Source organism: Actinia tenebrosa, unplaced genomic scaffold, assembly GCF_029948245.1.
Source record: "Actinia tenebrosa isolate PJP-AT-01 unplaced genomic scaffold, QUT_ActTen_1.0 PGA_scaffold3__52_contigs__length_22856419, whole genome shotgun sequence".
Taxonomy (NCBI): domain Eukaryota; kingdom Metazoa; phylum Cnidaria; class Anthozoa; order Actiniaria; family Actiniidae; genus Actinia; species Actinia tenebrosa.
In genome coordinates, this window is record NW_028292580.1 from 5,459,872 (window position 1) to 5,475,414 (window position 15,543).

General features: G+C 38.2%; 1 protein-coding gene across 1 annotated transcript; it reads right to left on the reverse strand.

Moving 5' to 3' along the window:
- Positions 1-7,484: 7,484 nt before the first annotated feature.
- LOC148908223 (uncharacterized) lies at positions 7,485-12,403 on the reverse strand. The gene is given in 2 exon segments (XM_089035805.1): positions 7,485-10,157; positions 12,350-12,403. Coding segments are annotated over 2 exon segments (2,727 nt in total).
- Between the last annotated feature and the right edge of the window lie 3,140 nt (positions 12,404-15,543).

Genomic DNA, 15,543 nt, shown 5'->3' on the forward strand with positions numbered 1-15,543 from the left:
CTTTTCCTGAAGATTTGAGCTCTTTCTGCTTAGCCTTCAGCACTTCGCGAGTACCGGAAAACTCAACGGAGTTTATGAGGGAATACCCATATTTCTTTTTCCTCAGGTATCTCTCGATGCTTGCTATGATTGAGCGGAGAGAAGATGGGTCGTAGTTGGTTCCATCTTGCTTTCTTACTCCTATAACAAACTCTTGCAAGTATGAATCCAGCTCTGTAGGAGTAATTTCTTCTGGTTCTCTATCCGTTTTGCGGCTTAAAAAAGCCTTTAACAATGCCATGTCTTGTTTCGTTTTTCTAGTTGTATTTTGGTTTTCATTCTCTTCCAAAAATTGGGAAATTCCATCTTCTGAAAAGATAACGAATCGAGGATTTGACTCATCCATCTTCGATTCATACGTCGAGAAAACGCCGCAAAGCTACCACATCTAGCGATGTGACGTCAATTGAATAGAACAAACAATGTCATTGGTTCAAGTAAAATATATCGCAAGATTTGATTGGACAGTTTACCGTGAAGTGATATCGTATCACTTCACTGATATGGTTTTTATTCACGGCTTTATTTCACGGATATCGAGCTTAAAAGTGTAATAATAGTATTTATTTCATGACAAGTTCCCAGTCCAAGTTTTTCATTATTTCTAAGGTTTTTTTGAACAGCAGTGACCTAAAAATAGAGTTAAAAAAACACTAATATTTATCAAATAAGCAAATTCATAAATTGACATCCAGATTTATACACATAGATATGTAATTATGTCAGTTTTTATATGTTTTTTTATGATAACAAAAAGAAAGACTATACATTTCTTGTTAGTGATCAAAACAAGCAACAGGAAAAGCACGTGCTCGATGATGACAGCATTTATCGGTCTTTCCTATTATTGACAATAAAAAATAGGCAATCAACATGCAAGAAATTTGAAAGTCATAGTAAATCATACCTTTCCTGACAGGTGCAACACCAGCAGGTGTTTGAGATGGGCATTGAGCGAGCTTGTTGCCGAAACCATGGCACTTCCTGCAACTCATCTTGCTAGCTATAATTATTAAAAATATCAATTCATAAGAAAGCAATAATCATTTATTTCACAGTAGAATGTATTAGCTGGGCAGATATGATATTACTTGGAGAAGATAAATGCTGTGACCGTACATGCTGGCTTTAGTGAGTTTGGGTGAAAAAGTTTCTTGCAGCTTGGGCATGCGATCTTACTTTGAATAGACTTCCTTACTTTTAGCTCCAGTTCTTCATTGCTTTTAAAAACTGAATGGAAATTTATCTGCATATATTCCTTTTTATCATCCTGAGAAAACAAATTCAGAAATTTGCAGGAAGATGATGTTTACTGTATTGAGCTCTTTCAGCTTTTAATGCTTACCTTGATGTACATATCCTGCATTTTCTTCCAACCTGTTTGCATCCTCATCATGAGCAACAGGAGTTAATGACAACTCTGTAGATTCATGGGTAATGCCCTTTAATAAATAAAGAAATAAAGAAACAAAAAAGAAACAAAAAAGAAACACAAATAAATGAACAGAAATAAAAATGACTGGCCATATGACAGATTAAATTAACAGATAAATTAACAAAGATGTAATTATGCACACATATATTTTTGCTGAACTGAGGAGGAAACTATTGAATGAAAAATCAGTCAATCACATTTTGAATTTGCTCTGTTTTGCTTTCACTGATGTATTGGGAAGTAGATGCAACATCATCAGATTGAGGTGTAGGCTGAGTGGATTCTTTGACTGTGGTTTTTGTTTCTGTTTCCTAAATTGTCAGGCTAATAGATAAAGCGAAACAAAGATTAATACAAAAAAAAGGAAGGAAGGACAGAAAGAGAGAAGGAAATAGTAAATGAAAGAAGGAAGAGGGAAGAAAGAAAAGGAGGAAGGATGGATGGAAGGAAAGATGGAAAGAAGGAAGGAAATTAGAGGAAACATTTTGTTTATGTTGATTCATATGTATCAAAAAATACTCACTAGTCTTTTTTTTTCCAGATGATGTGCTGTCGCAATATGTCTTGCAAATTCCTTTTCCCTGGGAAATGCATTTTTGCACACATAACAATGGTAATGTGGCTGACATTTTGAAAAAGCTTAACTCTAACCTCCATGATCAGTAACTCGCTTATCAACGTGGACTGTCGAAAAGTGCTGCTTGATTTTCGACGGTTTTTCTTTACATAAAGAGTCTTCAGGACATAGTGGGCAATGAAATCCATTTCCTCTGCATTTTGTTCAAGCACTTTTTGAATATAAAATTGTCCTGTTCACGATCTTTTACTATCGAAATGTGGTAGTCACTTACATGTGATTGAGAGTTGGCAGCCATTTTGACTGCTACGTACAAGTAGGACTGGGTACGATTTTAGGGGCCGCTATACGCTTGTTAGGTGCTTCATATGACTTGTTAGGGGCCGCTATGTGCTTGTCTAACTGTGCTTAAGCCAATACCATATATGGAATACGTACGACAACCCCAACTCAAATGTACTCACTGTCACATAATGCCTTCCCCCCTTTTTTAATGCTTCTTTCAACTTTTCTCTAAGATCTAAAAAGAAAGATTTATACACAACATTTATTATGCATCTTAAAAATACTATTGAAATATGTAAGTTAGATTTAACTATTTACTAATTTAGTTCAAAATTGATAACTCATAATAAAGTATTTCAAAAAAAAAACTAGTCCCAAAGGGCGTCATCAATGAAAGTTGATTATTGTTCTTGAACCAACTGCTTTTCAATTCTTTATATACTGTAGCGCTAATGACATCTATCAAAATGTTTAAGGCTTTTTTTGCTCCTCAATGTTAGTATACGGTATAAGATGAGGGTACAGGTAATCGGAAGGTCCAGCGTTCAAGCCACCGTAACGTCATTTATAAATATTGTTTTCTTTATAAAACTGTGCTATGGAAATTTCTAAGTCTAATAGATAAGCTAAGGAGTTTAAATAGGGCTGCTCATTGTATATTCAAAGGCTTTATCTAGATACAGCCCAGAAAATAGCGGGCTTTATCTAGATACATCCCTTGAATACATAATGAGGTCAGGGTAATATAGGAGATAAAACCCTATGAAGAAGAAAGAAAACCGTAGCAAATTTGATCTTAATATATGCATTGCAGTGTTTTTCGAAAACAAGTGAAAAAATTATTAGTGTATTTATAAGTAATACATTATTAGACTTTACGTTACATATGGTTACTACATGTAATGCGCTTTAAGTAAGAGTTAATTACCTAGAACGGAGGCAATAATTTACGAACACAGCCTAACTTTATTGAAATAATTTCTAATATAGCAAGAATTTCACATGATTGCAAAGAAATAGAAATACTGGTTTTAAGACAATGTTGATCATTATCGATCACAAACTCATATTAGATTATTGCAAAGATATGGTTTTTCGATTGTTCTAAGAATGAATTTGAAAATCCTATGAGCAAAAGGCTGAATTATCTTAAAATTGATCCGAAATATCATCGGAAGAGATTGAAGATACACGCTTCATTTGCTTTCTATAATTTTTAACAGCAATGTTACATTCAATCGATTCATAGTATTGAACGTATGCTTTGAAACCACTGAATACAGGATGACTTGCTTTAAGTTTTGCTCTATATACAAAGGATTTGAACATGAGCAGTATAAAATTAATTACCAATGAGAACTCAAAGCATAAGCAGGGTCCAATTACTAATGAAGTTGAATTTAAAGAAGGCAGTATAATATACTTTTTCAACCATCGTGAAATGTCGGTATAAGGTTTATACGAAATTACGTGTTATAATATTAATACTATTTTGATTATAAATCAAAATATCATTGTAATAATTAATAATTAATCATAAATCAAAATATGACAAAAGTTCCTTTGTCAAAGAGGGGAATTAAAATTCTGATGCATGTGAATTTAATGATTCTCACTCGATGCAGATTGTAAAGCTGCTCTAAAATTTTCCTACAGCCTCTTTATATTTCTTGCCCGTGTTTGTATTCTCAAGTCTGTTAACCTGGATTTGAGAATGTTAGTCGGCGAAGGAGACTTCAAATTTCGAGGGTCGCACTTGGACGATAATAGTTGTAAGCTATAGAAAACACGATAGAGGAAAGGAAATTGATAAAGGCAACAAGCCTGACGACCATTTTTTTCATTTTACATTTATTGAATTTTATCCCAAAAAAAATTAAGTTATAAGCTCTTCTAAATACGTCATATATGAAACAAAGGTGAAGGCATTGTCATCTTATAGAAAAATAAAAAATAAAACAAGCGGATAAGCAAATCAAAGGTGATCAAGGTATATTAACCACGAATCAATATGTGCATTAATCATCATAATCACCATCATCTTCAGCAGGAAGTGAATTGTAATAACGCTTTGCTTCTGAACTTATGTATTTTGTAGCAAGTTCCAAGCAGTTTTCTTTAACTATAGTCGGAACTGGAATCAGTTCTTGCGACCTCGCTTTCAGGGATTTAAGATTAAGCGGACGGATTTGCTTTTGTTTCAAATAATTGATCTTCTTCAGTCTTTCATAGGGATTGATAGAACATCTAGCAAAACACTCCCCATCTTTGAGTTTCTCAGAAACAAGCCTGCCACTGCTGTTTGTTGACCCACCGATACCAAAGTTGAGCCAAGCCAAATTTTGTACCGAAATTTTTTTCCCCTGTATGTCCTGTTGGCAGCTGACATACGCATTGCGTTAAAACGTTTTATATGACTTGACCATGTCCAATGAAACTTCATGTACCATACTTCTTTGATAACTCTGTGGCTTTTTTCTTTGTTTTGCCGTCCCTTTTTGCATGTTTTCTGTGATTATTATTTGTTCGTTTTTCCCTGCTTCTGTCAAATCCAGAATAGTCCCTTTTCCCCCAAAGTTACCTGGAAACTTTTTGCGACATTGAGAACAGCCTAACTTTGCACTGTGTCATAAATATGTCATTACTGTACCTGTAGGCTGACAAGCTCTCCATTCTTCACATTTATTAGGGAATCCACTTTTCTTTACTAATTCTTCTAAGGGATTTATTATACCATTATAACAGTAGTAATGTAGAGGGTAAAACAAGGGAGCACGGCAAATGTGCGCAAGCGCGCGGCTTTCATATATTGGGTTTCCTGTGGTAAAAAATGGGCTTCCTGTGGTGATGACGAATGCGGTTTTTCGAAAAAATATAGTGCGGGCTCAATCCAATATGGCGCTACACATAAGATAAACGGGGAGTGAAACTCTTACAAACTTTCGACCATCCGCGTCAGATCGCTAGGGACACTGTCCCTAGCGATCTGACGTGCATTGTGGAAGGAAAGTTGATTTATGCAAGACTTAAGAAAAGGACTGAAAGACAATTTTTTTACCATGTAATTTGTGTGTAGTCATTTTGGATTTGGCCGAGCGTTTTTGCAAAAAGGGAAAAAATGGACCAATCAGAGACTGTTTCGGAACATTTGCGGACACACTTGTAAGTTTGATGACTTTGATGAATTAAAAACTTGTTTTTCTATGTTTTAAAATCGCTTAGTTTAATTTTGAAAAAATGCTTTTATTGTTATTTTCACGAATTGTACTTTATCTAATTCTTAAATTTTTGTAAACCCTGATGTACAGTACTGTTGTTTTTAAAATGAATGATTAAGCTTAATCAATTCATAATGGGCAACATTTTTTTCAGAAAAATTATAAATTCTCTCTTTGTGAATGAAATTGCTTCTGTTAAGTTTGTAGACAAAGTAATAGAGTTTTACTCCAGTCATTGTGAAGCACTAGAACCAGCTGTTTTTGGTCTCTTAATTAAAAGAGCATTTCCAAATATAGAGAAATTTAGAGAAATCTCCTGTAAAAAACAACTGCAACCCTCCAAATGGCTTGTTGTTTTGTTTTATGCTGCGAGCGACGTATTCAATCTTTTCAAATAGATCAGCTCTGACCATTGATATCTCATCAATGATTAGGCATCGACACTTATCGATCCGGCTTTTGCACCTTCATTAGCTTTTAATGCAGCTAGAAGTTCATGGGAAGATTTCTTCCCAGTTCCGATACCAAAAAATGAATGTATAGTCTGGCCATTTATGGCGTCATGAGGTAATTAAAAAAGGAAATTAGCAAACGCATTTAATATCGCACTGAATATTCCTGACATTCAAACTGCGTGGAGTGTTTGAAAGAGGGTCAAGAACGGGGTTAACTTGAAACGGAAAGTAAAATATAGTTGATAAATCACGAAATGCATTCAATACAAAACAATGCTCTTGATCTGTTGAAGAAAAGCGCTTTCATTTTGAATGTCAGGTGGGATTAAAGTTTCTCACGAATGCAGAAACCGTTTTGGTATTTAGATACTAAAATTGCTCTATAGATCGAGCGGCTTTCATTAACGCGGGAAAACAAAGTGTATTAATTAGAGTGTAATAGTCAGATAAATACAATAGAAAACAAAATTAGTGCTAAATGTGATAAAGTGTATTTGACGGGTTTATGAAAACCACTCTAATAAGTACAACTAATATCAAAAATCTATTATTATTATTATTATTGAATATGATTGATACTAAACTTTCTTATTAACTTGAAAATGAATCAATTTTTTGTATAGCAGATTTTGTTTTAATGTCTAGTGATTTTTTTAAATATCAAACTATTCAACAAATCTCTTTTTCAGTTGGTGTAACGAGTATAAATAGGCCGATCACGTTTAACATAGAGTTATTTCGAAAATAACAAGTGACGAAAAATAAAAATAAAAAGAACATAATGAGCACGAATAGAAGACCTATAATTTACTACATCTTTATTCATTGTATCACAGTTGAATATTCAGTTAATCTATTTATTGACCATTAGAAGTGATAAAATGTTTTCTGGTATTTTGCTCGTAGGTTTGCCATTTGTGTATGGGATATGTACAGACGAGAAACCGTACTTGATGGTCATGGAGTACTATGGTATTGAGGGTGAATCTGTTTCTATTTCTAAAGCTGTAATAAGAAATTTAATTGTTGATCCGAAAAAGTGGGCTGAAGTATTGTGGCTTTGTGCAAAAGCAGTTAAAGATATCCACGACAATGGATATTTGCATTGTGACTTTAAGGGGGATAATATTGTTTTAAATGGTGTGGGAGGTCAATTTCATCCCATTATTATAGATTTTGGCAAAATGAAGAGGCTGTGTGATGTGAATTTAAAAAGGCTCACTGCAGAAGAACAAGATTACTACAAAAAATACCACAAGCATATTGCACCTGAGGTTGTTAGGGGTACGCATACCCCATCATTTGCAAGCGATATATATGCTTTTGGGTTGATCCTATCACTGGTGTGCCATTTCAATAATTATGAAAAAATTAGAATTCTAGCTTTTAAATGTATCAATCGAAACCCTGACAAACGTCCTAAAATCGAAGATATTATTTCTGATCTTGACGATCTTGTCACATGCGAATGACATTTATGAGACAAAATGTCTGACAAAGGGTGTCACAATGTAGCGGGTTTGTTCGCTGCTATCTCCTGGTTGAAAAGTAGCATAAGAACACCTAGAGTAAAGTTTTTGAATAGGCATAAACCTATACGGACCACCTGGGAAAGTGTTCTGTGTACTCGCAACATAAAGTGGATTAAAACTTGCAAAGGTTGTATCTTGGCATGGAAAATACCAAGTGACACATGCAAATAAATACTTCTTGTACACACCATCTTTCAAAAGGGAATGAGAAAAGTAGTAGTCCACCGTCCCAAAGTAAAGTCTAAATGAATTGTCATTGATATTACCATCATCTAGTGGCCAAGAGGCAATGATTCCTGTGGAACGCCTGCTTCTGTATTCATGTTTTGAACCATATTCCATTCCAAATATCTGTATAATGCCATATTTATTGATAGTTTTGCTAAGTTGACCAAAGTGCATAGGGGTTGGCATCATCTTGTCATACACCTGTAAAAGGGTCTCTAGATCATCGCTATCAAAACAACTTTGCTTGAACTTTGAAGGAAGTGTAATAGCTGTGACATTTTCCCAATCAAGAGCGTTTAGAGGTAAAGTGGGAGCAATCTTGAAATATAAAAGAAGGTTGGAAAAAGACTGAGAATGTGTTGACATTTCATTATCACATTCCCCTTGCATAGAGGATATTATTGATTGAAAGCCTTGCAATTCACCAGGCAAAGTCGATGCTGAATTGTCAAGAAATCTGGACGTTATCAGTTTTCTCATCAGTTGCAATTCCACTGATCTGTTGTTGGTAACAATGCTTCCAAGTATTCCGTTTTATCTCTCAAAGATGAAACACTAAAAGCTGTGAATGGGTCCATAATCAGCAATAACGTCTTTCAAATGGCAATGAAGGTGCATATTAGGTGTAACAGCACAATGGCCATAGAGCTTCTCAAATTCCTTGCAAAATTTGAGTAAGAGTCCATCCCCCTTGATAACATCTGCTTGCGATAAAACAGGACTACATATATATCGGCATGCCAAGACGAATGTTTGCCAACATTTCAAATGCTTTTCGTCTATGATATCTTTTAGAGCAAAAATGGAATACAACAAGGTCCAGTTTTTCCATTGCTCTGCTGTATAGGATCCAAAGTTTGCAGATATCCGTTTTGGTAGCCTTCCAATGTTCGGTGAGACTTCCACTGATTCGATTCTTTTTTCTATTTTTGCCAAATTTGTCTTTGATAAATGTCCTTCGTTGATCCATGTCTTAAAAACATTTTTTGCAGTACCAAGGAACAGATTATGCATTGGATCTATGGCACAGAAACGGATTGCATCAAAATACTCCAGATCTAGCAAAGAAGAGTAATACGTGACTCCAAACTTTTTTGATAGGTCTTTTGCTTGGGCTTTGGTTTTACATTTGCTTATCTTTTTTGCTATTTTTCTGTGAGCCGAATTAGTTCTTTTCTCCCAATTTTCGCGATCAAAACCCGAGTAGTCTCGCTTTTCTCCAAAGTTTCCAGGAAATTTCTTTAAGCATCTGGAACATCCCAATTCAGCGCTGTGGCTCTTTAGACCACATAGCTTGCGTGATGCTGGTATGTCGGAAGACGTGCAAAGGACAGCTGCTTTGATTTTCAGTGGAATACTACTTAGGCTGTTTTTTAAGTAAATGCCCTTCCATAAAGCTTTGAGTTCTGAAATAGCAGGTTTAAGAAACTCGTTAAGAGATTTGGCTTCATGCTCCATAGACGGAATAATGCCTACGACTATAACGTTCTCCCATTTAAATCTCTCAGCTCGTGGAAGGTTTAGCAACACTAAGTAAAGCACTCCAACTGAATAATCTTTTCGATGCTGCATAGGCTGAAAATAATCAAAATTCAACATTAAACCATAGTTTCTAGGAGCTTTTAGGAAATCTTGTCCGTTGTGCTGTTGAAAATCATTCCACAGTTTTTCATCATAGATGTCAGCCATACAATCGTCATGCCTGAGTAATCTCCATTCTTCACATTTTTGAACTAATCCATTTTTCTGTAACAGGTTTTCAAGAGAGTTTATGATGCTGTTATAGCAGTAGTAGTGAATGGAGTAGAACTTCACCGAATTGTCCTTAAAAGTTACCTTTCTAACTAATTGGCTATTGCAAGTTCTCTGCCTTCTCCTTAAATAGAATGTGTTGGTGCATTCCTTTCCAACTAAATTTCCATTGATATTCTTCACACATTCATTGTAGCTGTAACACTTTGTACATTTTGGACAAACGACATATTTAGTAAAGTTATCTCTGTCTAAAGCGAAAACTTTCCTTGCCATGTATAGAGAACATGGGAATATGGTGATTATTTCGTTAAGAATCTCATTTGAAATTTGGACGTTGAGTATTTTAAGGAACTGAAGAAAAAACTGGAGTAACCACGTGAGACCGTTGTCACTCAGATGGCTCAAACTCTGCCAAATCAACAAGAAGTAAAGCATGTTATGAACAATAGAGTGCACGAAGTGGTGCTTCTTCCTTTTAGCAACAATTGCTGGTTCCGTTGGGAGGGGAGGATTATCTGAGTCAAGATCTTGAAGAACAGATTCTGGCAAAGCATCCCATTTTTCCTCAGTATCCGTATCGTACTCATCGCTGACCTCTTCTGAGCTGTCAGTGTTTAATGTTAATTCACTTTTCTATAAAATGTCAAGAACATGAATTATTTATAAGAGGAATGTAATTACATGAAAGATAATTCGAACGAAGGAATTCGTTTCCATATTAATTATTTCAATAAAAAAAAACGGTAACGAAATATGCATGCAATTATGTATACAACAATGTCCAGTTAATAACACAATTTATTATATAATTACCAATGAAATATCTATTTTTCTCTATTTCGAAAAAAAATTGATATCTTCACATGTGAAAATAACATGTTATTTTCACGTGTGAAAATAACACCATTGCGATGGCTATTCAAAAATACACGGAAAGAATTGCCTGAAAAAGCCAAAACATGCTTAGTAGTATAGGGGATGGGGGTTCCAGCGCAACGACCACCGGAGGATTACCCGTCTAAAGTGAATTCCTCGATTCGTACCGCGATTACCCGCATCCCGTGTTTATGTAGTTAAATATGTTAGTCTATATATGGAGTGCGAAGAATGTAAAGAGTTTGCTTATCATTTCTGTATAAAGTGCTTGAAACCCAAGTTTGTACCTACTAAGCCAAATAAGTATATTTGTTGTGGTAAGAAAATGCAGATAGAAGATGACACGTCAGCACAGTGTTACGAGTGTGGTAAAAATATTCGCAATGCCGTACCAAATGCTACCAGAGAGCAGTATTACGCCAATGGAGGCCGTAAGAAAACACCTTATAAAAGAATAAAATACGTTAGGGACTGGATGAGTCATATCCAAGGTTATCGGCCGGTATATTTAGACAATGAAGTAAAGAAGAAAATCATAGACCATTTAGAAGAGCCAACCCCACAAAGCCTACGGAAGACATTGGAAAAATTAAAGCTAGGGAAATATTACAAAGCTATTCCCTATCTTTTGTCTGAAATTACCGGTAAGTCTATTCACGAGGTTTCTGATATGACAAAAGCCGAGTGGATGTTTTGTCGGCTGGATAAGGATATTCCTTATTACCCTGACGTAATCTACGAAATATTTCACGAAATCGACCCCAACCACCCCCTCTTGGGATGGATTCCAAGAAGATAGCGAATCTTATGGCATAAGATGAGAAATTACGCGTAATAATTCGCCAAATAAGGTCATGCAAATAATTTATATTACGCGTAATAATTCGCTAAATAATTTATATTACGCGTAATAATTTACTAAATAAGGTCATGCCGTGTATTACGGTATAAATCTTATGGCATAAGATTAGGCGTAATTTCCAGACTGTCGTTCGATATGTAAACGAAATCCTGTCACGCTTTTTTCAAAGCAGATGTTTACTGAGCAAGCTTTCTTTGAAGCTCTTCTTTTGCCTCCTGGTAGATCTTTTTGCGAGATTCCTCGGAAAGATCTTTTACGACTGTTTTTTTATTCCTTATGTCCGACTTTAATTTCTCGTATTTGTCTTCTTCGGCCAGAATAAGCGAGAATTCTACGTCGTCTATCTTTCTGTCACGCAAAGCCTTTGAGACAAGATCGGTAATTGTATTTACTTTAGCCCTTGACAGAGCTATTGTCGTGTCATGCTTGGATATTTTGCTTGACAACTGTTTCATAATGCCCGTAGCAACGGCCGAAATGATACCACATGCTGCCCCAACGCCGGCCAAAGGAACTCCAACGATTATTCCCGGTCCAGTAAGCGAAGTAGCAACGCCGGAGCCCGTTAACACAACAGAAATGGATCCTGAAGTTATCGCAATCTTATGTAGCGTACTCCGGGCTCTGACGTACTTTTTTCGGACTTTTTCGTAGTGTTGTGTTTGCCCTTCCAAGTAAGCCAGGATTAAATTTGCTTTATTGAGCCTGACGTTTTCGGCATTCATTTCGTTAGGTTCCGTTATTGGTGCCGTAGTGTGATAATTGGGAACATCTGGGTACAGCTGAGGTGCTGATGGTATAACATCCATTATATATACTAATGTACGACGCTTTTGGGAATGATATTGAGGAGCAGCCACATCACGACAACCGGGATTATGCCAACTGGAGGGCCTTTAGGAAGATGTTTCCGCATGCAGACCCTAGTAAGTTCGAAAGAGGACCCGATGGGATTTACTTCAACGGCGAAAGAATGTACAGTAATGCGGACTTGGAGCCAAAGGCGACCACCAAGCCACCAAAACCCGTGCATAAAGAAAGGCTACCTAATTTTCCAAAGAATCTATTAATAACCAACCAGGATTACCCATTTTACGATGCCGAAGGCGGCATAAACGACTTTGATAAGATAGTGACGCATTTAAAGATTCCAGTGGGTAAGCAAACGTTTGACGTAGTAATAAGGGATATCTTTAAGGATTTTAACCTTACGCACACTTCAGGAAAAGAAGCCCACGAATGGTGAAAGGGGCCTAACTTTAAGTACTGGCCGCAGCAGTTAAACTTTGCCGTCTGGGCGGCTACAAAGGGCTGCGGGGTTGCCGCGGATATGTTCGACATTGCCTTTCTAAGGTTCCACGTTGCCTTTACTATGCGGCGCATATTGAAGGAGCTTAGCGTACCGCTGCCGGGGGAAAAGCCATTCAATCGAATGGATAACCACTACCATTCCGCTGCCCTAGAAAGGCTAATGAATGAGTTTAAGCCGCAGCAAAGAGACTTTCGTTATCGGGAGGGCGCCACGCATGGCTTGGGCATTATTTATGCTTGGCATGTTGACGGCGTGCGTCCGGCAGACATGTATCATCAAAAATACCCCGGGATCCTAAAGTTTTACGACTTGGGTGGTCGTAAGAATGACGTTACGCTGATCGATAGGATTGAGACGATTTACCCCAGTCCTTGGGATCCGTTTGTATTATTAAAAGGAAAAGGCCTAAGAAACCTAGCTCGAATTAACCGAAGCATTGAAGCATTCGTGTACTGCACCCTGGGAGCGCAGGTAAATACACGCAGCCCCATTGTTGGATCCCAAGGTGCTTCACGGGAAACGCAACAAGAATTCCTAACCCTGTTTGAGTCCGCAATAATAGAAAATGACATATCCAAGTCGGTGCAGAGATATCAATTAGCGGTGCAGCAATCTAAAGTGCGGCTAGATTATGCCTTGAGTCCTGGTTGTTGGTTAATGCCAAGTAACTTGGTTATTAACACCAATTCCGTTGTGGGTTACAACAACAAGCTGCAGAGAGCAACCAAAGACATGAAGTTTGGGGCAAATGACGTGAACTCTGACATGACCAAGGGCATTCCTCACTTCGTAGAGAAGCCAAAAAAGTCACACGAAACGAAGCTACCCGTAGTTAAGAAACCATCAAAGAAGGTTATGCCTGTGATACCTGAGGAATATGACCATAACTTACTAAAGGCCGGCTTAACCGCTGCAAGCATTGGTCTGAGTTATTATATATGGCGATGAACAACCCCTACGTAGCTGGAGTAGATTGTGTTTATACGACTTACACAGGCGAGAAAAAATACACCCAAGCATCTTGGGTTGATGTCACCGGAATGTCTGTAGACTTGAACTACTCAGGAAAGAAGTTGATAATATGCAGCATTTGTATTGGCACGAGTAGTCACGCCAACGTGGGCTTTAGGTTCCTGGATGACAATGGCATACTGCAGCCTATGCGTACGAAAACGAACAACAGGGAGCCTGCGCATTTCTCCGTAGAGCCCAACCCCCAGAGCGCCGAGAATATTTCCGTTTGGACTTTCCACATGGTCGCCGATTGCCATGGGAAGGTAAAGCTGCAGATAAGAGTAGACGATACGGGAAAGGTTACGGTAAATAGCATAGAAAATCAAAGGGATACTATCTATAACCACGCAACCATCAGCACTCTTACGGTGCTTAGCCTTTAGAAGCAAATTTATTTGCTGAAATATATGAACCCACACGCGAAGGAAGATTGGTTTCTCCATTACCTGGAGGAGAAGGACTACTTAGAACAGCATTGGCATGACACCGGGCTGTGGGTGAAGGTTGGGGGCCTGGGATTGATCATGTGTACCATTTGCGTTTCGACGGGGTATTCGTGTAATGTCGGGTTTAGGATCGTTGATGAGGATGACCACCCATTACTACCCTACAGAAAAAAAGATCATAATAGGAACCCAGCTCATTTCTCGTCGGAGCCCCCTCCAAAAAGCGGAGAAGACTTAACGCCAGTAACTTTTCATATGATAGCCAATTGTCAATATGCGAAGCTTCAGGTTCTTCCCAACGACGTTGCCTACCTTCGGATAAATGCCGCCCCGACAAAAGATCCTCCGACGGATGCTGTTTGGAATCATAAGCCCATTAGCACCATGAGCGTGCTGCCGCTAGTTCCGCATTATCAAGGCGGCGCGAATACTATCTTTACTTATCCCCAGTCGAGAACACCTCGGGTACCCGACGACGATAAGCCCCCAGTAATACACAAGGATAAGATTAACCCTTCATCTTCTTCAGGAGTACCACTCCAATAGCGACAACCAAGATCCAAATGTTATTGCCCACGAACTTCAACAGTTCGCCGCCAGCCCTAAGTGCCAAGGAAACAACCGAACCCAGCAGCCCAGGAAGACCGGCTGCCATCTTTTTTCCCAAGTCCGTCAGCCCATTGCCTAATTTCTTTACGCCTGCACCCGTAGCCTTAAGCGCGTTAAGGATTACTCCTACTACGGTGCTAATAGCGACCGCAAATGCCAGTGGAACGCCATACTTCACCAGAGCTCTTTTTACCTTTTCCTTGGTGGTAAGCCCCAACTCCTTTTCCAGGTTTTCCTTCTGCGCCCGTAATTCCGCAACTCTCTCCTGAAGGGTTTCTACTTCCCTTTGGGCAGCCTCCCTTTCCTCTTCGGAACGAGTTTGGTCCGCAACTACTTCTTGCTGCCGCTCTATTTGCCCCTCCAGGTCTTCGATAGCCTGATCTCTTTGCCGGATTGGCTCTTCTTTAGTGTTGATTTCGGCAACCAACTGCCGCCGCTCCTCCAAAGAGCCGGCTATGGTGATATGCAAGTTTTTAGCTTCTTCCTTGCTCATGTCCAGGTCTCGTAGGGCAAGCTCAAAGGCCTTTTGGGCCTGGTCTCTATCGCGTAGGGCATTGTCTCTTTGTTCTCTCATTTCCATCATTCTTTGATTTTTGTCGTCGATTTCTCTTTTTTGAGCATCAAGGAGTAGTTGGTTTTGTCTCATGTAATCTGCCTCCCTTTCTTCCAACGTTTCTTGCAGCCCCTCAGCGCGTTTTTCTAGCGCGACCCTTTCGTTCAGGGTTTCCAACCTTTCTAACGCACTTCGGGTAGCTAGTTGAAAGCCTCTTAATCTTGCCACGTTAACCTTGACCGAGCCATTTTTGTCGAAAAGGAGCTGTGGTTTCGTCCAGCTGTTTTTGTCGGGATATCTCATGTCTTGGACGCTTATGAGGACTTTGTTTCCGCGTTCTGTGAGCT